Genomic DNA, 24155 nt, shown 5'->3' on the forward strand with positions numbered 1-24155 from the left:
CTAGTTGACAGTTTGTTTCATGTTGTTTGGTCATGCCCTAATTCGGAAAGGGTTCATTATTGACTCAACAATGTCAACGAGGATGAGGTGGTGGGATGATATGAGTAAGTAAAAGTGCCGTAGAGGTTACTCTTTGGTCTACTGTAGGAAGAATTAAAAAAAATAGTAATAAAATGAAAACAGCATTTCTGCAAAGCTTCAACAATCTTTAGATGTCCACAGCATCCATCCACCCATTTTCTAATCAGGTGTGGGGGAGCATGAGTCTATCCCAGTTTTCCACGAGAGCAAGGCAGGATACACCCCAATCGAGACGCCAGTCTATCGCAGGGCAGACACACAGCCACACCCACTCACACCAGGGCCAGTATTCTCTGAAGCCAAATAACTTACCTGTATGTCTTTGGACTATGGGTGAAAACCCACACAAACCCTCATCATAGACAGCAGCTCAGGACCAGAACTGAACCCAGAGCAGAGCCACAGGAATCCAAGGCAGCATAGCTAACCACTGCGCCACTGTGTTACCTACTTGCCACATCAACTTGGGATCACTCTAAACAAGGCCATCTGTCCATTTTCAGACCATTTATCCTGGTGGGGGTCATGGCTATGAAAAGGTCATGTTAAGGCCAAAGTCCATAAAGATTTAAAGGAATTTTGTCTACCGATAAAAGCAATAGAGTGGCATAAGGGCCTATAGAATCAACATCAGTGGGGTTAAGTGTAATTGTACAGAGCACAGTCCTGTAAAGAGCCTTGCAGGGATTTACAGGAGACAGCTTGAGGCAAGGGAGAAAAACTTTGTGTGTGTGCCCTTTATGAAGCAATTCGAAAGATGCTCAGCCGAGATCATAAAACGATCCAATCCTTAAAATGAAAATAACATGGAGACATCTCGCACCTGGCGATCTGGAGATCACTGTTCGGCAACGAGCTGACCCATTCTGGAATGAGCGTTGAATGATAAAAGGGTCCCATCTCTCAGGAATGTTTCAGTTAGGAACTGTTTGGCACAGCTCCTTCTGTGCCGGACTGACATGTAGAAAACAGACTCGCTGTGAATGCAGTCACTGTTTTCTGCTGTCGGGATCAAAAAACGGGGCTTGAGATGAAAGAGGGCAAAAGACGCACCTCGGCACACCTGCACGCTAATCACTTTCTGATTGGCAAACATCTGACCTGGAGAAACCAGACAATAAGGACGGTTCTCTTCAGCTCATTTCGCTCATTCTTTGCTGGCTTGTTTTTGACATGCCAAAAACCTGGAATTGGTATCTATTAGAAAAATAATAACATCAGTACTTGAACTCATATCTTACTGTAGCGCAATCCCAATGCAGCACAAGGAACACAGCACAGCACCCTGTGTTGTGTTCTGTGCCAAGTGCATGAGAAACACTGAACCTTAAATCTTGTGTCAATCAGCAACATCATAAAATAACACAGCTGTTTGATCTGGATGTTCAGAAATGAGCTAGAAACAAATATAAAAATATTATTTATGTACAGAAGTTCCCTTGTTATTCAACAGTTTGGAATGCAGTGTATAAAGCTTTATCTAAAATATAAAATCTCAAGCACACCGAAGACCTGCATTTTAGAATGAGGGCTCAAATCTTGTGAGAAGGCTCCTTTTTGTAAAGGATATGTTAGTCTCAAAGACCAAGAAAAATCTGAGAACAGTGTTGAATGACAGCTTGGTACCATGATTGAATAAGCTGATAGTTCTTTGATCCTGGGAGAAAAAGAATCAAGGGCATTGCTTAAAAAAATAATGCAAAATTGTTTACTGCTGCTTTCTGTTCTGTTCTTTAGAGGTGACTGTTGGAGGTTATGGATGAGGTTCTTAAAATAGCCCATTCCCTTTTAATTTCACTGTGGCAGACCAGCGTGGGAATGCGCACACCGTTCTCCCATTATCCATAGTCACTTTCATGCTTTGCTGCTTGATTGATGGCCTGCCATTCAGGATGATCCACAATGTGAATCACAGTGACGCCGTGAGCACCTGAACACGCAGCTTGCATGTGACTGCTGTTCTCTTAGGGGAAGTTCTAATTTTCTCATGACCCCTTTCTTTCAGTAAGCTACTTTCTTAAAGTGTCTTACATTTGGTGGTGCAGCTACAGCTATTTAACCAATGGGATGCTGACTCTTTTGGGCTACTTATCTGGCTAATGGACTGGGCAGGAATGTAGGCAGATGCCTCATTCTCATTGGCCAGATAATCAGCCAATCCACTGCTCTGATAAGATAAAATAAGATCACTTTATTAGCCCTATACAATTTCTTGCATTAGGAATGTGTCTTCTCGCATACCCCAGCTTGCTCTCCATGAGACACACAGACAGGGAGAGAGAAGCTGGGGGTCAGAGCGCAGGGTCAGCCATTTATAAGGTGTCCCTAGAGCAGTTGGGGTTAAGGGCCTTGCTCAGGGGCCCAACAGAGTAGGATTCCTCCGACGGCTGCGGGATTTGAACCGGCAACCTTCTAGCACAGGCGCAGATTCTTAGCCACAGAGCCACCGCCCCCCCCAGCCCTTAAAACAAGGCAAGCAGTGGCTGATATACTCGTTTGCCAGATTTCCATGTGAAGCTATGCTTCTTAATGTGATTTAGGGGTTGAGGCTTGGAGATGTCCGGGTCTCACAGTTCACCTTTGTTCTTTCTCTGGAAGGTTAGAAACTCATACCATCCATCCATTTGCTTTCTAACTGCTTTATCCATTGTCGTGCAGGAGCTGGAGCCTAACGAGGCCAGTGGTGGGTGCAAGGCAGGGTACACCCTGGACAATACACTCTCACCAGGACCAATTTGACAGAAGTCAGTGAACCTATCAGTACGCCTTGGGCCAGTTTCCTTTAGGAAGAAACTGGAGCACCCAAGGGAAACCTATGTGAACACGGGGAGAACATACTGACTCGAATAGGAACTGAACCCAGGGCCCCAGTGCTGTGAGGCAACAATCCTCACCAATGTACCACCCATAGGTTTATATCGTATAGTTAAATTGCAACCTGTGCCTCCTGTAACATCTCAGACTCCATTTGCTAACGTTTGAAAGTTGCTATTGATTTTGCTCTATTATTACATTATTTATCCAGTCAGGGCATGGTTAAAACACAAAGAAGATTACAAATTATTTGCCGTATAAATGGCCGACCCTGCGCTCTGACCCCAAGCTTTTCTCCCTGTCTGTGTGTCTCATGGAGAGCAAGTTATCTGATCTCTTATCTTAACTCCTAAAGTGTGTGAGACTCAAATTGAAATGGCGAATCTGAGATCATCAGAAAGTGAAAAAAAATAGTCTGCTCTCTGCGGGCGTGAAGCAAAATGAAGAGTTCAGCTTATGTGTTGTTCCCTGCCAGATCAAGGTTACATGTGAGCATGATGACTGAAGCAGCTTTGTCAGTTTCCAGTGGATGTTGCAGTTAGCTGGACCTCTAGCCGCCTGGGAATGACAAATCAGACATGGCAGACAAGTGGAGCAAATAGCTCTGTAGACTGCATGGCACTTAGGTCTCAACCAGACTTAAATCACTGCTGTGGGGAGTCATTGTGCAATGGATACGATTTACTCCAGCTGGAATCCTGTGCATGGTTTTCAACAGAGCTCCTGGCAGACACGGACCTGCAGTCTGAAGCTGCAGTTTAATCAGGGAAAAAACATCCAGTAATAAGCACAAATAAAACCACCCCAGCTTAGGGAAAAAATATTATTGTTCAAAAATGCCTTTGTTTTGTCCCCTTATTGAAGTGGAATCCATCTCCATTCATTTTCGTAACAACTCAATCCCATTCTGGGTTGCAAGGGACCCCAACACCTATCCCAGCAAGAACTGGGCACAAGGTGGGATACACAGGACAGCAGTCCACCACAGGGCACACACACTCCTGCCAGGAAGTGACCCACTGATCCAGAAGCCAAGTACCCCCCAGTTTGTTGTTGGACTGTGGAAGGAAACCCCCTCGTACCCCAGGTTCAGAATTGAACCCAGGACCCCAGCAGTCAGGGACAGTGATGCTGGCCAGCATGCCACCCTTTGAAGGGGAATAGCCAACAACATTTATATTAAACTAAAAGAAATTCTAAAATGTTTTTTAGTCATTCTAACCTTCTTTTAAGGAATTACAGCACTTGCTGCATCTAGTTCCTAGCAGTTTTAGTCCTGATTTAGAACCAACTTTGAACACCATCCATACTCCAGCCTGAATTCAGAATTCAGCATGCAGTTCTCCAACAAGCACTGATGATTTCCTATGACTGCCTGTAATTCTGATTAGGAGTTTGAAGATGGAATGGTGTAGCATCTGAAATGAAGATGGGCCAAGCTTCTTGCTTACAGTAGATGTGTATGCCCACCGGAAAGTGGTCTTTTGGTTTATTTTCGCAAATTTAAACTGAGCTATACTCAGCATTTTAAAACACTTCTATTTGTGTTGTACACATTTATTCCTATACTATAAGCGGCTCAGATACAGGAATCACTGGTGATCATGACAGCCTAGTGCAGTGATTGTAAGATTGATTCCATGCTTAGAAGCATAAAACATCTGCCTTGAAATAATGTGACCACCCCAGTGAAACTTACAGACACTGGCCGGACACTGTAGAGAGACACACTGGTGCCGTCCCATAGGGTTATAATATCCAGCTACAAGCCATGAACATCTAACAAATCAGTAGACATGCTCATCAGCACACAAATCACAAAATGAATGGCAACAAAACATCAATAAAGCCCAAGTTCATGTACAGTACATTTGCTACCTTAAAAAAAGACAATCACATAATTGCCTTGTAAATTAGTGGGAATTTATTTAGAAATTCGTTCTCTCTCTGCATACAGTATATAGTTCCTACCCGGGATGCCAGACAAACTCGAAATATGTTAATACGTAGATTCCATGCCTACTCCCAGCACAGCAGTAAACGAGAACGATGGCTTTGACGTAAAAGAAGGAAGCACAGCGCAGCCTTTAGCATCTCGAAGTCCAGAGGTCTTGCCAAGAACATATCTCGGCGTCATTCGCTGCCTCGTACGGCGATTCAAAAAAAAAAAAAAAAGACGTACGGTATTTATCAATCTGCGTCAGGTTCCGTTTCTCGTGCAGGAAGTAAAATGACAGTAGTATAAGAAAGGCAAGATGGAGGACGAATGTTTAAACATGCGATAACTCGTATTTAATCAGTGACATTCGGCCGGTGTTATTTGTTGCGGCGTCCGCTGGATGTTCCTGCCCTCCGGTTCCGAGCTATTATCCGCACTCTCACCATTCCTCCACGGTTCGGTTGGAATCCTCTTCCCCGGCCACAGCGCAGTCCAGGCGCTGTATCCCAGGGAGAGCCAGGTCCCTTTGATTCAGTTTCTCCAGAAACGAGGAGAGAAGGCGCTTGTTGAGGTGATCGGTGAGGGTCCTTTCCTCTTCCTGGACCTTTCCCTCACTCATGCCCTCACCCTGGTGCACCAGCGGCTGGGAGCCGTTTGTTCTTGGTGCACCGGGGTCGGGAGAGGAAAAGCTTCCTGGGCTCGTCTCCTCATCGCCCTTATCGCCGACAGCCGAGGCCGCTTGCTCCTCCATACGCAGGGAATTCAGGCTAGTTTGCAATGCGGCATTCTCCAGCTCTTTATGTCGTTTACTGCTGGGGTTACCGGTGTTATTACTGGAATGATTTGCTCCGCTTCCAGCTTGCATAACTTCTCCAACTTCTTTGCAAGCCGACTCCATGATACCTGCATCTGTGACGTCGTAGGGGAATTTCCCTGTGAAATGCAGCCGCTGTTGACGTTGTAAGGTAGCTGCCATGTTTGTTGGGGGCAAACTGCTTAATTTAGCTTTAAAAAGGCCCAAGAACTCAGCGATTATAGGCTACTCCTTATCGTGATACATTTAGCTGTTTATTTTTAGATGCATTTATTGACTAGTTGACTTGGTGGAATATGTTTCGTGACAAATGCCCTTATATTTAAATTCACAAACTAGGCTCACACCTAAACTCTTAAAAATTTAAAATGTTTCAAGTAAGAAATTAATATAGTTTTAAGTCATCACACAGAAAACATTTACTGATTGAAAATCATTGTATTTTACAGATTATCTAAACAATACAAATATCACATTATGTATTGAGGTACAGGGATGATACAAAGTGTTAAGGAATCACGTGTTTTATTAGGAAGTACTAATTAATTATCTGTCATTTATTAAATTATTCACATTTGTGTCCTTTTATTAAGAGACGCAGTGCAAAGGACTTCAAATGGGCGTCCAATGAGGATAGTTGTGACGTAACAAAGAAGCGACATGAAGAAAAAGGACCCCTGCAAAAACAACAAATACGATTCTTTTTGTACTTTTCAAATGGTAAAATAGGGAGTACAGCTAATTCTGAGGTGTTTTACAATAATGAGACGAAATCCCACTGCCTTTGATTAAACGTCCGTATTTATTTTCGTGTATGTTCTGGGAAAATTAGTTTATGGACTTGGGCAACTGAATAGACAGCTGCCTGATGCTATTACGGAGTTCCTGAGTTGCTTTGAAAGGTAGGAATTAACTGCATTATCAAAACTGTATCTTTCTGGGGTGTAATAAGGAAGGTTGCCTTCCTTACATGGTTAATTCTGCTGATGCATTAGTACGCGTAGGATTTTGTTTGACTATAAATAACGTTTAGCTGAGTGAATTATAAACATTACTTTGGTGGTGTACGGCTACGAGGATCTATTGGTCATGAAGATGACTGCATGAAATAAAAATAAAACATCCAGTCTTTCTTAATTTTAGAAACATTTTGCTACATTGTTAACGGAAAATGCTAATGCTTTATATTTGTATTTCCGTATCCGTACGGAACAGAGACAGCAAGCTTGTTCCTGCCTAGAAAGGTTTCACAATATCAAAAGGCTTTGTATTCTGATTGTTCTCGATTCGAGTATAGAAGTTCGCCGTTGTAAACAAATTCAACATAACAGAAGAGCGTAGAATTGTTAGACTGAAAAACAAACAACTTAGAAAAAATACAAAAGACTTCAGTTTGATCGCGTCATACCGAAATGACAGAGTTTGGAATTTCCCTGACAATTTCCCCATAAAGATTTGTTTCGAAGTAATATCAGGTTGATGTTAGTTTTTACTTAACGTAGAATAAAACCTGCAAGCTGCATTTGTTCTGTATGGAAACTTTTGTAGTTTCCTTTAATTGTATAAATAGAAGTTCGATAATTCCCTTCTTCGGCTTATTATTAAGTTAGTTTTTTTGAGACTTCACAAATCGTAAGTAGTTCGGAACTGCAATTTTTCTCCGAGTGCGTTGTTGAGCTGCCAACGCACGTCAATCTACAGCTTCTTTCGGTAAAATAGAATATAATTGCAATATCAATGCGACTAGAATATAATTGTCTTCATCGCTTCTATTTGTGTTTTGGTTACTTCATTTGTTCCAGGTGTAACACTGTATTTCAGCTCTGGTGTTCACTGGGGACAACAACATCCAAGAACTGGGTGCTTTGTGGATACTCGGTGCAATAGGTTTGGCTTAACCCGCTTGGTTAATGGGCAGCCTCCTGGCCACAGGACGAGGAGACTCGAACCCCATTCAGACCGAGTGAACCAAGGGGCAGCCGCAAGGTGGAGATTGGTGGAGGAAGCATGCGTTTGAGCTCGTACAGTATGCAGAGTAGCTAGTTTCGTCTTGACAGTGACTAGGTACAGCTGTGTGAGACTGACTTGTCATCATTATCCCTCCCCAACTTTAAGTTAATAACCTCCATTTCTTGGGAATTCCCTGGTTGTTGTTTTTAAGTAGATTGTATGAAGGTGGATAATTCCAATTCCTGTTGCCACCACACCTGTGAGAATTTCACTGGAAGTGCATCAGTGGGGGGTAAAAAGAGGAGGCTGTAAGAGACTGCTTTAGAAGTTGGGGGAGGGGGAGTGGATCATGGGTATCTGATTGGGGTCCTCGCTTGTGCCATTAACAGATTCTCCCCCCCCAAAGGGAACCCAGCGGAGGAATGCCGAAGAAGTTCCAGGGAGAGAACTCCAAGTCGGCGGTGGCGCGGGCGCGCAAGGCGGAGGCCAAGGCGGTGGCAGATGCTCGCAAGAAGCAGGAGCTGGAGGAAGCCCTGTGGAAGGACGACGACAAGCATGTCCTGAAGAAAGAGCAGAGGAAGGTGAGGGAGGCAGGGAGTCGGGGGGGGGGGAGAACTGTGCATGCTTGCATCGGGGTGCCCAGCTGCAGTCCTGGAGGGCTGTTGCTTTTACAGGCTTCCATTCCTGCTCCGCTCTTAACCAGCCACATGAACTACTGTTGGGCCCAAGTGGAACAGTCTACCTGGTTCTACTGGCCCTCCGCGAGACCTATGAAATCTGCTAGACTGTGGCTCACCAGGACTGCAATTCCACCCCCCTTCCTTCCCAGCCTTGGTCAAGAATGGGGGAAAGTTCTGGCAGGTGTAAGGAATAGTAACCCCCATTCTTATTGTCAGTAGTAATAATAGCAGTCATATTTATAATTAACTTTTCAGCAGGACAGTCATTCTCGGAAGCATGCTCCTGAGGTAGCATTCATAGGGCAACCAGTCTATTATGTATGTACTATTATTCCAGAACAGTAAAGTGTCTGAACACTGATGCTCAGCTGACTGTATGATGCTGTCCACTGTACAGGCACAGTCTGCAAACTCTGATGTAGCCTAGAGCACTGTTTCCCAACCAAGTTCTTAATCTTCAGTGCTAGTACTTATTTTAAGTTCCTTTTACACCTTGAGGGTGATGATTATAACTCAAGAAAATAATCTCAAAGCACTTTTCATGCACATGAAAAAGACATTGCAAACGGACTTCTACACAGATTGACTCATATAATACCTAAGGCAACATAGTATAAGTTCTGTAGCAACTGCAAATCAATGTGATCTTTCAGAACAGACAGCAGTCCTTTTCCAGGTGACAAGTTCTTGGCACTCTTGGCTGATGCGTTGCCCGGTTTCGTTAGCTCTGTTGACTAAATGCTTGAAAATGATCAATGTGAAATCTATAGTTGACTGGACTGAGGATAGCCAAGCACTGCTGATAGTTTTATGAGAGTTAGCAGTCCAATGTTTTCTAATTGGGACTGAGTTATAGCAAAATTAATTGATGGGAGAAGTACTTTTAAGAGAAATCTCTGGTTCACCTACATCATCTATTTATTTGTTTCCCTAAGCTATCAATAATTATGAGTTGCTAAATAGAATGATGCACTGTAGGAATAGCTTTTGCCTCTTTTTCTTTTTTGATCCTCACTTTTAATGTACCTCAAAATATGTTATTTGCTCACAATAATGGCAGTTTGTATTGAGTGTCTCTTGCCATTTTGTTGCATGGTATTAGTGGTAGAATCCAGCATGATGACATCAGAGGCAACAGACTGCTACAATTTATGTTTCCAGCATTTAGATTTGTGAATGTTGCATAGACATATGCATGATGAATTTTCAAGCCTTATGCTGTTGATTTGCTCAAAACATTCACATTATTAAAGGAATGGTTGCTTATACAATAATGCAGAGCCAGTTAAGAAGTATTACTATTATAAATAATTAGATAAATTTGATAAATAGACTCACCATTAACTGAGAACTTAGGTGGGGGAAAAAACCTAAGACACTTGGTCCTCCAGGGGTTACGTTTGACACTCCCGATGAAGACCCTGAGTGTAAGCAGAGGGATCTTAAAACTGGAAGGGAAGCCAGTGTAAGGACTCCAGGACAGGAGTGATGTGGTTGTTCCAGAATCTTTAGAATCTGGCTCTTTTCATATGAGGGTCAATGCAGTGGACTGAAACTCCATAGGTTTTAATATAGGGCTTTTTTTTGGCTGTGTTGATGTCTTATCTGTTCCTAACTTTAGGACCATCATAATGATTGGTGTGAAACTGTTGAGGTTGCTTTTGAAATACTTCACCAGTTTAGCGTGGAACTGTTTTGATCTATTGTTGAATTGAATATGACGCGTTAAAATCCCAACACTCAAATTCCCCGAGTGGAGAGCAGTATTTCATTTGGTTGTGTCCTGGTGAGCTGTTTGACCTTAGCCCATGCCTGTGAAAGTCCCGTATGAACAGATGGAGTTGTGTTCTGTTCCTCTCTCAGTTGTTAAAACAGAGCGGGTTTGCAGTGGGAAATATTATGCTGACATTCTGAGTTATGGATTTTTGTAATTGGCTGTTCATGCACATGAAATGCAGCCTGCTGCGTTTGACTTGGCGTTTGTCGATTTGCATTTAAATGAGGTGCTGCTCTGTGCCCTTTGATGGGGATGCCAATCAATGCTCTGCCTTAGTCATTTTCCCACTTAAGATACGTGCCTAAAGTAAAACTTATTTGACCAGCGTGTTTTGCTTTGTTTTAAATGTAAATTTCTTTACTCAGCAGGACATACAATAGAAGTGAAACTGAAACATGTCAATTATGTAAGATTTCTTTTTTTTTAATTGTCAGTATTAATTTTGTATGATTGCTTGCGTGAATCTTGAAAGAATATTCTTTCCTATGCTGGCTAATCGTATTGGAGAGAATAGCTTGGGTTTATTCTGCTGTGAGCAGACAATGTGAACGCTTGCATTTTAAAGCTTGGATGCTTATAGGTGAACCGTATTTGTGCTGAAGCCTTTGTTGATCCTGACATAATTCCCAAAATATCCTTTTAGCCTTGTATAATAAGGTATATTCTGAAGCCTTTTTAGCAAAATAAGTAAGCCAGTGTGATGTTTTCTTTTTAATAATAATACAAAAAGAAATCTCTTAAGAAATCATGGAGAAAGCTGCGAGCTGGGAAGTAACGGAAAACAAAAGACTGCTCTAGTTCTTTGAGTGCGAGTGGATTGTCGTTTTAGTTGTAAGTGGTAATGACAGCTATTGACCACTAGGTGGCAGTAGTAGGTTTGAGCCCCTGTCTTTGCTGCATTCTCCTACCCTAAGCCCCATAGCCTCATTCTTGGCCACAGCATTGTTTCTGATTTCTCACTTCTCACATTAAACCAATAAAGGGCATCTGTAGGATACTGAAGCACATTAATCCACTGTGGGCTTTCATAAATCAGTTCCTTTCTCCTGTATATGCATGTGCCAGCTCCTTTGTGGTTCTTGTTGTTGATGTATACACAAGTAACTGCAGCCAACAGCGCATAGTCAGTCATCTTTCTCATGACATCCAGAGGGTGGCAAAGGGAGCTTAGGTCATATTCCACCTTGCGATTGATAGTCACGGTCCTGGAATGGTCCCTGATGGATCTAAAAGAAATAAAATCTGCCATTAATAACCTAGTCCTCATTCCTGTTCTTTTGACTAGAGCTGTTAATGAGTAGATTCCCCCCCCCCCCCCCCTTTTGTGCACAAGGTGTTTTATCTTCTAAGTGTAACCTGATCGCTGGGTAGGCCAGTCAGAGGTGAGAGCTTTGGCATTTTGCCAGACCTTGTTCTGTTTCTCCGCAGATCAGAAGGAGAGCTGGCTATTCAAGGTTTTATTTTCGGTCAGTTCTATGACCCACCTGCTTTGATTAATGCAGTTAGTGTCCTAGAAATATGAGGCACTTACCTTAATTCCCCTTCGACACCCCACTGAGCGGGGTGGAGTCCTGCCTTGGTGCAGGGAACATCGCTACTGTCCAAGAGATGGTGCTGCATGACTCTGAGAAGTGGCAGTCAATTACCTGGCTAGAGATCCCAGATCCCACCTCGGAGAAAGACAGTAAGGGTCCATTTTATTCCTCAAGACTGGAGTTACTTCTCAAACCTTTCTGACTTGCTGAAGGAAAAGTGAATGTTATGAGGAGATGCCTCTGCGGAACACTAACTGTCCTGCCTTCACTCCTCTTCGCTCGTGTGTGGATGACCGCAGTGAGGTGGACGTTTGGTCCACACATGTGGAGGGACCCGGTAAGATCTACTCGTATAAATCCCAGGTTAGATGGTTGGAGCCACTTTCCACATCTGAGTTGCCTTAGGAGGTGTCACAGTATTTTTCACAACTTTGTTTTTCTCCTGGAGAGCCCATGTAGTTCCTGTACTTCAATGTACATGATATGTGGACCGTTGGTAGTATGTAAGATATGTTAGATGAATATCTGCAGCCTCAGGCCCCAAAGAGCCCCAGGGATTTGTTCCAGTTGATCTCTGAAAGATTTCAGTGACCCAGTTATATCTTTAATTTGGTGCTAATTAACTTGTTCCAAATCTCACTTGGCTTCTGACCTAGGTCATGTATTGCTCTGATCTATTACCCTGTTCTTGCAGTATCAGACTTTATAATATCAGACTCCAGTATTCTCCTGTAATTTCAAAACGACTTAGTAGCCTTTTGGAACAGTTATAGCTTATGTTCATTTTATTCTGTGTCAACCTTGTCCTAGTCTGTTTTTGGATTTGTATATGAAATGTCATGCTTTGAAAGACTGAAAGATGGTTGTTAATGTCCCAATTTCTATGTGGGAGATGCCACCTATATGAAAATTGACTGCTATGCAAGAACACATTCAATGCACCCTTATCGGTATCAAGAAATTTCCAAGAAAAGGGAGCAAGGTTTTACACTCACAATGGTTGCATACTGTAAATAAGTTTTTATCTAGGGATAATCTATACAGCATAAACTTTAGTGTGGGGAAAAAATGAGACCAGTATTTCTCATAGTTTTCTTGTAGTACCTTAGTCCCTGGATACATCTGGCACTGTTGACAGGTATAGCATTTCACTGACTTCAATGTACCGTTATCCTGTAATGAATAATTGATATGTGCAAATCTGTGATGCTATACACCTTACATTACCTTTAAATAACCCTTTAGATATTATGTATAATGATGTTGGTGGCAGGGGCTATACAGTATGTTTGTACTGTATGTGAGGTGCTGGCATTGTCATTTTCAGGAGGTTGATGGTATTGATTCTCTGTGATGCCATTGTAGAAGACCCGCTTCTGTACCTTCTGCACAATATGTGCTGTTGAAGCTGATCCAGCCGCTGGTGGGCCTGTCTCCGCCCTGGGCTGCAGCAGTGGGCACCATGCCAGGGAAGGGCCTCACTCCCAGACTGCATGACCCGCCACAGGCATCTCTAGACTACAGGCCACAATAGCTGTTCCAGCCAGGAGAAAATATTCAGTGTGAGTGACACTTTGACACCCAAACTCGTGTTAAGGAAGTGGTTCATACGTTCTTGGTTTGCTCTCTCATTGGGTTTCCTGCCTCTTTAGTGTATTCCCTCTTGTTCCTGTGTATTGACAGACACATTTCAGGTTTCAAACAGCTGACAGGGTGGCCGTTTTGCCTAATGGCCCTGTGTAGACAGATTCAACTTGAAGCATGGTGTGAATACTCGCGAAAGTATTCACAAAAGAGGCTTACCTGCTAAACCAGCTAATGGTTGGATTGTGTAGCAGATGGACCACGTCTGTGGAAAAGAAGCCAATGGGGACCTCATTGTTGTCTTTAAGGGTGAACACCTGCAATAGTCATTGTTTTTCTCAGTGCCACACCTCTGCTGCCTATTTAATGTCTGACCCTGAGCTCTGCTTATTAGGTTTCCACTGACTTCCTGAAGCTCTTGCTGTTACCCCTGAATTATTGAAGACCTGATGCCCTACAGTGAGCGGCAACAGTGTAGTGGGGTTTTGCCAGACCTTTTCATTAAGTGACCATTCTAAAATGTTAAATCGCACCCTGTGCTGGGATTTTGGTTACGCAGTGCACTGTCACCCAATCCTGTGCTGCTCATCAATAGACAATGCAGATTCCACTACCAAGCCTATGCCTAGAATGGAGATAGATTACCCAGCAGGAGATGAGAGGCTACAGAGCAAGGGTTTGGATTCAGCCTATCTCTTAATGCATTTTCTTCTGCATTAATTCCACAGGCTTTCCCCAGGAGCCTATCTAGACTTAGAAGGAATGCTGAGGATGAGGCAGTCATCCAGCCTGACACCAAGAACAGCAGTTTTATATACTGTATACACAGATATAATTTGACTTAACTGTTACTGTAGCTTCTTTGAGTTAAATTTAAGGGATCATTTGCATTCCGTTTCATTTTTGCCCTATCAAAGGTTAAATTGAAACATTTTAAAGCCAAGCTAAGAACTGCATAAGTAATTATTTTACACTTCAGTTTGTTTTCTGTTTGTTAAATGCAAAGCATGAAAATTACAGTGCCGATCAATTAGCTTAATTTGCACACTGCTGGATTCAGGACCTCCTTCCCTGTTTGTGCTACTAATGAGGGCACTTCAGTGAATTGGGAGGCCACTCAATTAGCTGAAGGTTTTTTCACCTCATGATTCATTAGCTGTGGCAGCATGGCACACGAGAAAGAGGTGTTGGCAGCACTGATTCAGTAGCCCTCTCCTTTGGTTTGGCTCTTGCATGTTCACCCCTTTCTGCATGCCTGAGCCTTTCAGGCTGGCCTCTCCTGCTCCTGTTCCTGCATGTTACCTTGCTGCTGGACATCTTTGCTGTCCGTCACAATTTTCCTGTACATCCAGATTGGCGACGTGACCTCCTTGAAGCTAATACTGGCAGCTTATACGTTTGATCCCTGACCTTATGCTATTTCTGACTGCACTCCATGCTGTGAGCCAGCCTTCCTATGAGAAAAAGGTTCCACCTGCTGCACTCTTGACCTTAAAGGAATTGACAGAGGGCTTTGACTGTGGGGTATCCTCTTTTTGCGAGCAAGGCTTCTCTCTCTCTCTGCTTCCTGTTAGCTGGTCCCTCTTTGTCTGACGTTCGCTTTCTAAGTCTGCTAGTCCTTTTATCTGCCCTGTCTGTCTCTCCGCTCCCTAACCTTTACCCCACCCCCAGTGAGCTGCAGTCCCCACTGTCACCTCGGCCTCTCGCTCTCCCCCTCTGCAGGATGAGAAGGAGAGGAAGAGGCTGGAGGCCCTGGAGCGGAAAAAGGAGAACCAGCGGCTCCTGGAGGAAGAGGACTCCAGGCTGAGGGGGCGCCAGACGAAGGCCGAGCCTGTGGGAGGCAAAGTCACTCGAGCTCAGATCGAGGAGAACCTCCAGAAAGAGCCGCAGCAGGCCTCCAAGGAGAAAGGTGTGAGGGGAGAGGCTCTCCTGGCTAAGTGCCTCCGTTTGCCACACGTCTGTCCCAAACCTCCACCCTCCAAAGCATCATGCCTGTGTAGCAAACCTAACTGCCTTGCTGATAATTAATGCTTTCAAGTGAATTGGTGTTTATTGAAGGCTGATCACGTTGTTCTGTTATCTATCCATCTGTTTTAAGGAATTGTAAAAGAAAATTCCTTGCCTGCTATGATTTTCTGTGTGGGCAGTAATCGGCCCAAGTGTGGGTGCCTGTTCCTCAGGTTTATGGATTGCTCGGGCCCGAGGATGGGCTCCTATTCAGGCACAGTGGAGCACAGCTCGTGGAACGTGGAGATGTGGCTTCAGGAGCTGGTATCTTTAATCTGATTCTGCTCGTCTTCCAGAGAAGCCCAAGAGTCACCTTGACACCCCGCTGGAGGAGAACGTGAATCGCATTGTCCCAGAAGAGGGCTCTGTGGAGGCCAGAACTATTGAGGATGCCATTGCAGTTCTGAGGTGACTATTCATCTTGTTCCCGACTCCTGCAACCCTTTGTGTAGAAAGAAAATTGACTTGAATGGAATAGGACTGTGTTCATGTGTATACAAATATAAACATAAAATGTGTTTTAGATCATGGTGCCAAAGAGCATTTTAATATTTATTAATATGATTCAAAATGCACATCTCTGGTACCAGTACATTGAACCGATTGCAGAGCAGCAGTGTCTTTTTCTGCAGCTCTTAGGAGTGTTTCTCAGCATGATCACCCTCCAGCAATCTTAAGTGGGCTGACTGCGTCCGTGCGATCAGCACAACCGTGGTTGTTCAGTGAATGCTGAAAAAAACGGTGTGTGTGTGTCAGTATACTGTGTGCCAGTTCTACTGAGCAATTAATGTACATATCTTTTCTTTTGCTGTGTGGTTCAGAAGTGTGATGCATAGTAGTAGATGTCATCGTGAGAAAGGTGTTAAAAGGGTATCTGTGATTGCAGGCGGTGATCTAATATCTCTTGGCACAGTGTGTGCTGCACAGACCACCAGGAAAGCTAAGTCTGTTGCTTCTGATCAGTCTCACCCAGCTCTTTGTTTAAACATCTTGGATCTGGCAGAAACTATTGATCTTTTCAAGCAAATTCTAGTCCTTTTCAGGATCACTTTTTATCATGCAGCTATACAGACTATGCCGTCTCAGAATAGCCAAGCACTTGTCTGGAATACTCTATACGTCTGCAATCTCATGCGTAACTGTAAATCAACATCCGTGTATGAGTGCAATAGCCTTCCTCACACCCGAAGAAGGCTCCACAGCTGAAACGTTGTTTCCTTTCTTCTCTTTTCAGCATGGAATAAACCTTTTACTTGTAATACTGAACTGAATTGCTGTTTACTACATGAGGGAACTAACTCTTCTCTAATTAGATAATTGAACAAAAAAATAGTGGTATAACTAGATTATTTCAATGCAGCAATACTTGCAATATTTTTGGTTGCAATCTGCAATTTTTGCCCTCATCTCCAGCTAATATCACAAACCTGGGAGACCTAGTTCTGTTCCACCCCATGGCACCTAATTCATATCCTCTGTGTTTTTATGTAGTTAAAGAAAGGCCAGAATAGAGCAAGTGTGACGCAGATGAGCTTTATACACAGCTGTCCTTGCTGCTCTCTGATCATCATCCTCCCTCTCTCTCTCCCCTTCTTCATCTTTCTGTGTCTCAGCACGGCGGACGAGAGCGACCGGCACCCGGAGCGCAGGATGAAGGCGGCCTACACCGCCTTCGAGGAGCTGCACCTGCCCCGGCTCAAGAAGGAGAACCCCAACATGCGCCTGTCCCAGCTCAAGCAGCAGCTGAAGAAAGAGTGGACGAAATCCCCGGACAACCCCTTGAACCAGCGCTACACCTCCTACAACACTGCCAAGTAATGAAGGACATGGATTCTTTCCCTGTGCCCTCCCAGCCCTCAGCTGAAGATGATTGCTCAGACACCCCAGTTAGAGCAGCAGGCCCGTCCCTGCCAGAAGATTGTCCTTGACTTTCTTCCTCTGTTCCTGGAGATCTTTTTTTTTTTAAATGCATGAAGCGTCCGCCTTTGAAAGAGCATACCTCCCTCTTTCTCTCACTCAGTCCATCTCCCTTCTTCTTCCTGGGAGAAGCACCCCTTCCTCTTGGGTGTGTGTTCCTCTGTGCTCACGTTTCTGACACCTGGTCCTGGATCAGTCACAAGAGATGGGAGGACAATCTGACTTTGTCTAGATCTAAAACGAATCCACAATTTGCAAACTAAATGGCTTCAGACAACCTAAAAAATAGGTGGATATTATAATGGAGTGTGAAAAGAAATTCTAGACTTGATGGATAATATGTACATCCTGTCTTCTGTTATTTTGCACGCTGAATTTGGAATACCACAGGAAGCTAGGGATTTGCCCCAGCTCACTCCAGCACTTCTCTGCTGTGTCAGGAACTCGCTGCCTGTTCATGACCCAGCATGGCACTCAACAGCAGGCCTAATTAATCTGTGTAACAAATGTTTATGATCCGCCAATTATCTGTGAAAATCAGCTTGGTGCATAGATGTAACAGGATATGTTATCACTTGGGGTCTGCTTTAAAAAAAATAATAAATAAAGAGATGCTGTTTTGGGGAGCTTCAAATGGTCACCACTGTTGCTATCCCAAAACTGTTGTGCGTGTTTTTGGAGGCTTTCCGGTCCACATTCCATATGCTCCTGTTAGCTGTGCTTGGCTCCCTGCAAGGTGAATTTGTCTGAAGCAGCTGGAGAGCAAGACTGCTGCCAGTTCTAGTGTCATGAGGTTCTATCATCCAAGGGGCTATTTTGTAGATTTTACTTCTTAATTTATTTCATTTGTAGGGCTCGTGATTTCTGGTCTTTCTTTTTAGATTGATTTGCCAGCTGGATCTGTAATCAACAGTGGTTAAGTCCACAGCTTGTCATTTACAGTAGCCTTCAGATATATTCACACCCTAGAGGAACTGTAAAGGTTGATTTGGGATGGAAATCAATTTTGACTTGTATGCATTTCAATATTGTTTGCTTAAGTAGAACACCAGTTAAAAATAGTTCACTGTATCTCTGAATGCAAACTTAACAGTACTAAGGGACTGTTAGGGATGTTATGGGCTGTCTATACCAATTCTCTGATGTTTTGGTCATTGATTTTTTTGAAGTGGGCTTTGTATTTTTTGATCTGTAAAATTCATTTACAGTCAACCGTGAGCTTCTTGACAGGGTGGCAGTTATGTAGAATCTGCGTCCCTCGGTTCTAACTAGGACACAAGAACTTCCCTGAAGCAGAACACTTCCATTCCAGATTGCATCCTGAAGATGGCAAAAATGTTTTGGGAAAACACTCGACTGTGGCTCTTGGTTGCACGTTATTCTCCAAAATCATATTTTGCAAAATTCTTCCTACATCCTTGTTCTACTGAAGTATTAAATATGAAGGACTCCTAATATTTGAAAAATCGTGTTGCACGCCTGCACTCTTTGCAGAGTCAGCTGTTAGTTACAGTTCATCAAGTATGTATCAACTTGAAGGTTTCTGTAAGTGGTTATAGTGCAAATTAGTTTCGCTGCAAAGCTTTGAGGAGCATTAAAGAAACTGGACCACTTTGCAAATGTAGTACAGATATAATATCGTCTTCATGATGGAAAAACAAGCATTCTTTCATCCTGAACACCTCTCTGTGCAGTAGCTGCATTATCAAAATTAGGAAACCCTACACATGACACAAACTAATAAGAGACTTTCAAGATGATTTGTGTATTTGTATTAATGCATGCAGCTTTTAAGCTGTTTCCCTACACTCATCAGTAAAAGATTCTTACGCAGCCAGAATGAACTGGTTTGATTTTGCCCTGTGTTATATATCGCAGTATTTGCTTAAGAACTTCGGAGCTGTTAAATTTTGAACAGGCACTTAAGGGGTCCTCTAGGACTAGAGACTATGCATCAGAGTCAGTACTACTCTCCAGAATGTTTTATCTGTGGTCATGGTTTAAAAATCCCCAGCATCTGTCAGTGTGATTCTGTATTTTCAGTAGTTCTGTCAAAGTCTAATAATGAGCTGACAAATGTAAAAGGAATAGCATATGTAATACCTTAGTGTTAACTCACCTGGCTGAGGGACGTCCAACACTAGCCAAAGATCTCAATTTATAACATTGTCTACAAAATTATGTACATTTTAAAGAAATGTTGTCTAACATGAGAAGTGTTGTCATGATGAATTCCAAAACAGTGGAGGCAAAAGGGCAAGCTGCCCTCTAGATAAAAATGTATGCTAATGCCATATTGCCAACTTTAAAAGGTCAAAGGACGTTGAGATTTACGCCTAGGGTAAAGTCTTTCTAATACATTGAAGTGGGCTCAGTCCTAGTCATCTCCCAGCCTTCTTTCAAATAAGGCAGCTCAGCTGAGTGTTGCAGGTGGATAGATTTGTAGTGGCGACCTGCTGAAATCATAGGCAAACCTTTGATGGCTGATAGCTGTTGCAATGAGCAGATGAGCCCTTAAAGGATTATAAAAGTGGAAACAAAGCATTGCAGGTTGAGTAGTGAGCGAAGGAGAGAGGCACAGCAATCTGGCAATTCTTTTAGCCTGACTAGACGAGGTTCGAATTTCTCTCAATACAAGAATGTTGATTTGTAATTGATGCACCGATGGGTGTCTGTATTCAGGTGCTACAGGTTGGTCTCTATTAAATATTGGTAATGATTTTTTAATGCTGGATTTATTTTTGGAATGAATCATACCTTCTATAAATCTGTGAGGTTACCCACTGCATCACCCACGTGAGTGGATGGTTCAATACACAATTTAGTAAAATGGGCATCTTATGAATATATTCCAAGAGGTTTTGATTCCAAGAGTGGTTTTGAATGGCATCTTCAGAGTCGTGAAGCTTTCATTACTGTTATAACCATTCTCAGCTCTTTCTGACTCCTGCCCTTGGAAGGGGAGGTCGGTAAATTACCTTTATTGATAAACTGGGCTGGACCTTTGTGCATTCATTGAAATAAACTCTTCTAGGAATCTTTGTTGTATCTCTGCCTTCATGAAGGTGATTTACAGTATTTTACTAAAATACAGTATTTTAGGTTGATGTATACAGAAGATAAACCCAAGAGTGGTGTTTAGTTGCATCAGGTTAAAATCAATTCAGGTCAATGAGGCCCAGTATTTGTTTTTCTTAGGATTTGATCTATTCTGTACCGAATGTAAGGTCTAACATATTAATTCTCTGAAACTGTGTTAATCAGATAAGTGGACAGACTCAATTTTGCAGTTTTCCTGGACTGGGGACCTATGAGATGTGTGTGTGAGGGAGGAGAGAATGGAGACTATGTAAGCTCTAGAACAGCACTGTTCCGACAGCTTTGACTTTTAAACACAGGCGGGGAGGGCCTGTTTAAAGTAACAAAATCAAAAGTATAAATTCTAAGTTAAATAAATTCTTCAAGTAATGGTCTGTGCTTTTTCCTTTCTTTTATTTTCCCTTTACAGTTTCTTTAAACATGAAGGTGCAGTATCAGTGCAGGCCTCCTCCTTTTAAAAGGGAGTCTACATTTGTGATTCTTTGTGGTCCTTTCTTTCTGTTCTTATCAACTGGTCTCTTCCCTTCCTCCTTTTGACCAATGTCAGGATTGCAAATAATGATTAAACCGCATAGATGACCTGATAAGACCCTGGGAACGACGTATTTACACTCACCCATATTTCTGTTTGGTATGTGGTGTTAAGTGACAGTGCAAAACAAGCGAACTTGCCCTTATCTGATCATGCCCATGTGGCACAGGTTTTGACAAGCTGTCCCATTATAAATCTTTCTGGATTTCGGAAGAAAACTGGGGGACACTTTTACCACACTGTAACGCCTGTGCTTTTGGATGTAGCAGTTTCCCCCCCCCAGTACACTGTCACCTGGATTTCCGTGCAAGATGTTAAGTAAGAGGTGGTAATATCAATTAGAGAAATGCACAATGAGAGAATGGGGTGACCTTATTTCTTTCATTGATTTCGAATCTTGTATTTTGGTATCTACCGGGAACGAGTTGTTCCTCACATTTAGTCTGAATGTTTTAGCATGCTCAGTCTGATCCCTGCTCTTGTAGTCTTTTCTTCCCTCTTGATTTTTAGTTAAATAAGAACACATTTTTTTTAACTCTCATTTGCACCTTTTCTGGTTGATCTCCTACTTTTTCTTTTGAAACAGCTGCTCTGTCTAAATTCAGAATATAAGATACTAGCCGGGGTCCTCTCGTGAGCAGGTGCACCTCGAGATCTTTTTCTCTCTCTCCTTTCAAAGGCAGCAGGGTGGCCACGCTCCCTCTCCTGGCTCCCTGCACACACTGCACCTTCGCTTAATGTCTTCAAATGTCTCTACTGGAGCAGGAGTTCCCTTTCTTCTGCCTAATGAACTTGCTCGCACTGCTTCCTATGGGGAATACATTAAAAACCAGACCCGTGAAGAGCCTCCTCACGCTTGCCGACTGGTGGTTTGGTGAATCTTGTCACTTTGAGTTTCCGAAAACATTGTTGTTGTTTTATTCTGCCTGGGCTGAACTCTAGAATAAATCCCCTCCAAAAAATGTTTCCCTTCAGGTACTAGTAAATAATTGACTTTTCTCCTCCTCTTCTTGCTTACCATGAAGGTAACTAACCTGTAGTGCGAGCTTAATTAGTAGGGATCTAGCCCAACTCCAGTGACCCCTAAATAATGATCTGATTTCCATGAAATTGTTCCTTGAAGTGAAGCTTAAGGCCTAAAATAGAAAAGCATAGTAGGAGGATGAGGTGTGAAGCCCTGCCTTTGAAATGCATCGAGCACATTCCTTGGCAAGATGGCCGCCTTCCAGAGGTAAGTGTAACTTATGCAGAATTTCCTTTTCTCTTGCAACTAATGCAAGATTGACAGCTAGTATTGCCTGTTGTCTTATTGCATCCATCCTGCTGTGTATGCTCCTTCTGGAGATCCGTTTTCTCTTTCGTTATGTTTGCTCGTTGGCCACAAGCTGCAATATTGCACACAAAAGAGAGCTTTTTTTTTTGTTTTCTTTTTTCCTTTGCTTTTAGGGGGAAAGGAAACAAATTAGTGTCCAAGTGCTCTGAAGCCTTCTGCACAGGTATTTCGTTTGAAGACGTTTTGTTTTAAATAGTCATAAGTAAGGGCAATCGTAGGTTCGTATAAAGAATTCTTTTGACTGCATGAGTGACAAGAGGGAAAAGCCTTTCATACACCTGCAGTGATTTTTTTCATTGCAGGAGACACATTTCTGTTTGTACATTTAGCAGGGTCTCATACTAAATTAGCATGCTGTCAACTGTGTATCATAAATGTGCTCCAGCACCACGGAGAGATCTCGGCAGATCAGGATTGCAGCTAGTATCCAGCCCGTGCCTTTTTTTTGCTTATGGAAGCCACAAGATCAATGTTATGACACATTTCGTATGCAGGGGTTTACAAACAGCTGCAATTTGGCACAGACATATTTCCATTTCCAGGATGTTTTAAATAGTGCTCAAGGACCTGCACAGAGCAGATTACGATCTTATCCGTATGTTGGTTGTGGCATTTAAATGATTTTGTCTGTTTAGGTTGAGATTGTTCACCTCCGTGTGAATCGCAAAAGTGAAATGAAGTTGTTTGAGGGTCAAGTGTTTGGGGCAGAGGCAAAGGCTGGAAGTGGAGCTAATGTAGTCCTTCATGGTGTCCTGTCCGGGCAGCCTTGCAGCGACACGCAACCCTGCTGAGTCTCGTCACAACGGAAAGGAGAAAAGCAATCTCAGCAGATAGGATCTCCGTTTTATTGAGACAGGAAGATGTGTTATCGAGCCTTATATCGGAGAATTTACCTCTCCTGCCTCTCTCCTTCCTTTTCTCCCCTGATAGGATCTCTTTTTATCAGCGCTGGCTCCTGTCGTATCGCCACACTCGCTGGGCTATTTTTCTGCCTCTATCTCCTTTCCCCATGTCTCCTCTCTGCAAGAACTAAACTCATTTTGGACTGAGTCACTACAAACAAAGCAATTTAATTAAAGCTTTTTAGCTGCTGTGCACATATTACAGGAGCTGCAGACCCAGGGTTTAAACTTGATGAATGAAAGTCCCTGATCTTAACCGCTGTACGAGAGAAATTGCACGACCTGAAAAATGTATATAACACCGCACCGACACTGGCATAGATGCCTCGTAGGCTTCATGTTCTCTCTTAATTTTCCGTCCGCTTTTTTGTGGCTTTAGTGTCTGTAGCAGTGCTGATCCAATTAACAAGCACCGAGTCTTTGTTTTTTTATTAAACGGCGATTGAGTAGAAAATGGCTGGATAAGCAAAGGAATTGCTACAGGAAAAATAGAAAATTAAGGAGCCCCATTAAATGTTCGTTTTTAAGGGAAAATCCCCTATAGCGTGCAACTATAACATTTAAATCACAATTACAATTCAACACTGTACCTACGACCTCATACAAGGGAGAGGAAGGATCTGCAGTGTAAGGCATGATTTTTAATGATCTGTACATTTAATCGGCATTTAAACAAATATGGAGAGAAGTAGAGGGAAGGAAAACCTCCCAGGAAAAGAGAGTGAGGGCGAGATAGACAGCTGTGTGTTTGCCTCCAGAGGGCTTCCCCCCTCTGCTACTGATTAAATACACTGTCAGCATTGATATAGAAACGCATTAATAATAAAAGCCTGTGACTCAGACCCCATCTCTCTTCACTCTGTCCCCGCTTCTCTCCCGTTTGTAGCCGCCTGTGATTGAATCTGTCGTGCTCGCTATCTCCAGCTGCCTCTGCTATTGTTTCTCTGTCCTTCGCTCGCTTGAAGGGATGCAAAGGAACGCGTTTAATTTGACACAACTAAACCGCCAAAAGAATCTACTACATTTTCCAAGCAAGTTAAAAAAAAATTAGGTTGGCTTCAAAATCTCGATCGCTGGAAGTGAACATTTGTTTCCCCGATTTGCATGGGGGAAACAGGTCTCCAAAATCCACAATTGAAATCTCCATTTCTCAATTGTGGATGATCATGGGATACCTCGTGCTTTGGATTC

At 42.9% G+C, this 24155-nt stretch overlaps 1 protein-coding gene across 4 annotated transcripts; it reads left to right on the plus strand.

Moving 5' to 3' along the window:
• Positions 1-6241: 6241 nt before the first annotated feature.
• Positions 6242-20571, plus strand: ccdc124 (coiled-coil domain containing 124). 4 transcript variants are annotated; one of them, XM_015365690.2, is made up of 5 exons: positions 6242-6550; positions 7988-8179; positions 14897-15083; positions 15478-15589; positions 16795-20571. In XM_015365690.2, exons 2-5 carry the CDS (start codon positions 8021-8023, stop codon positions 16997-16999), a joined length of 663 nt encoding a protein of 220 aa, XP_015221176.1. In that variant the 5' UTR covers positions 6242-6550; positions 7988-8020; the 3' UTR covers positions 17000-20571. The 4 variants fall into 4 exon arrangements, with proteins under 4 accessions (XP_015221176.1, XP_006640029.1, XP_015221179.1 ...); XM_006639966.3 differs by having other exon boundaries at positions 8005-8179; XM_015365693.2 differs by lacking the exon at positions 6242-6550 and adding an exon at positions 7153-7280 and having other exon boundaries at positions 8005-8179.
• Positions 20572-24155: the final 3584 nt, after the last annotated feature.

Source organism: Lepisosteus oculatus, chromosome 29 (assembly GCF_040954835.1).
Source record: "Lepisosteus oculatus isolate fLepOcu1 chromosome 29, fLepOcu1.hap2, whole genome shotgun sequence".
Classification (NCBI taxonomy): Eukaryota; Metazoa; Chordata; class Actinopteri; order Semionotiformes; family Lepisosteidae; genus Lepisosteus; species Lepisosteus oculatus.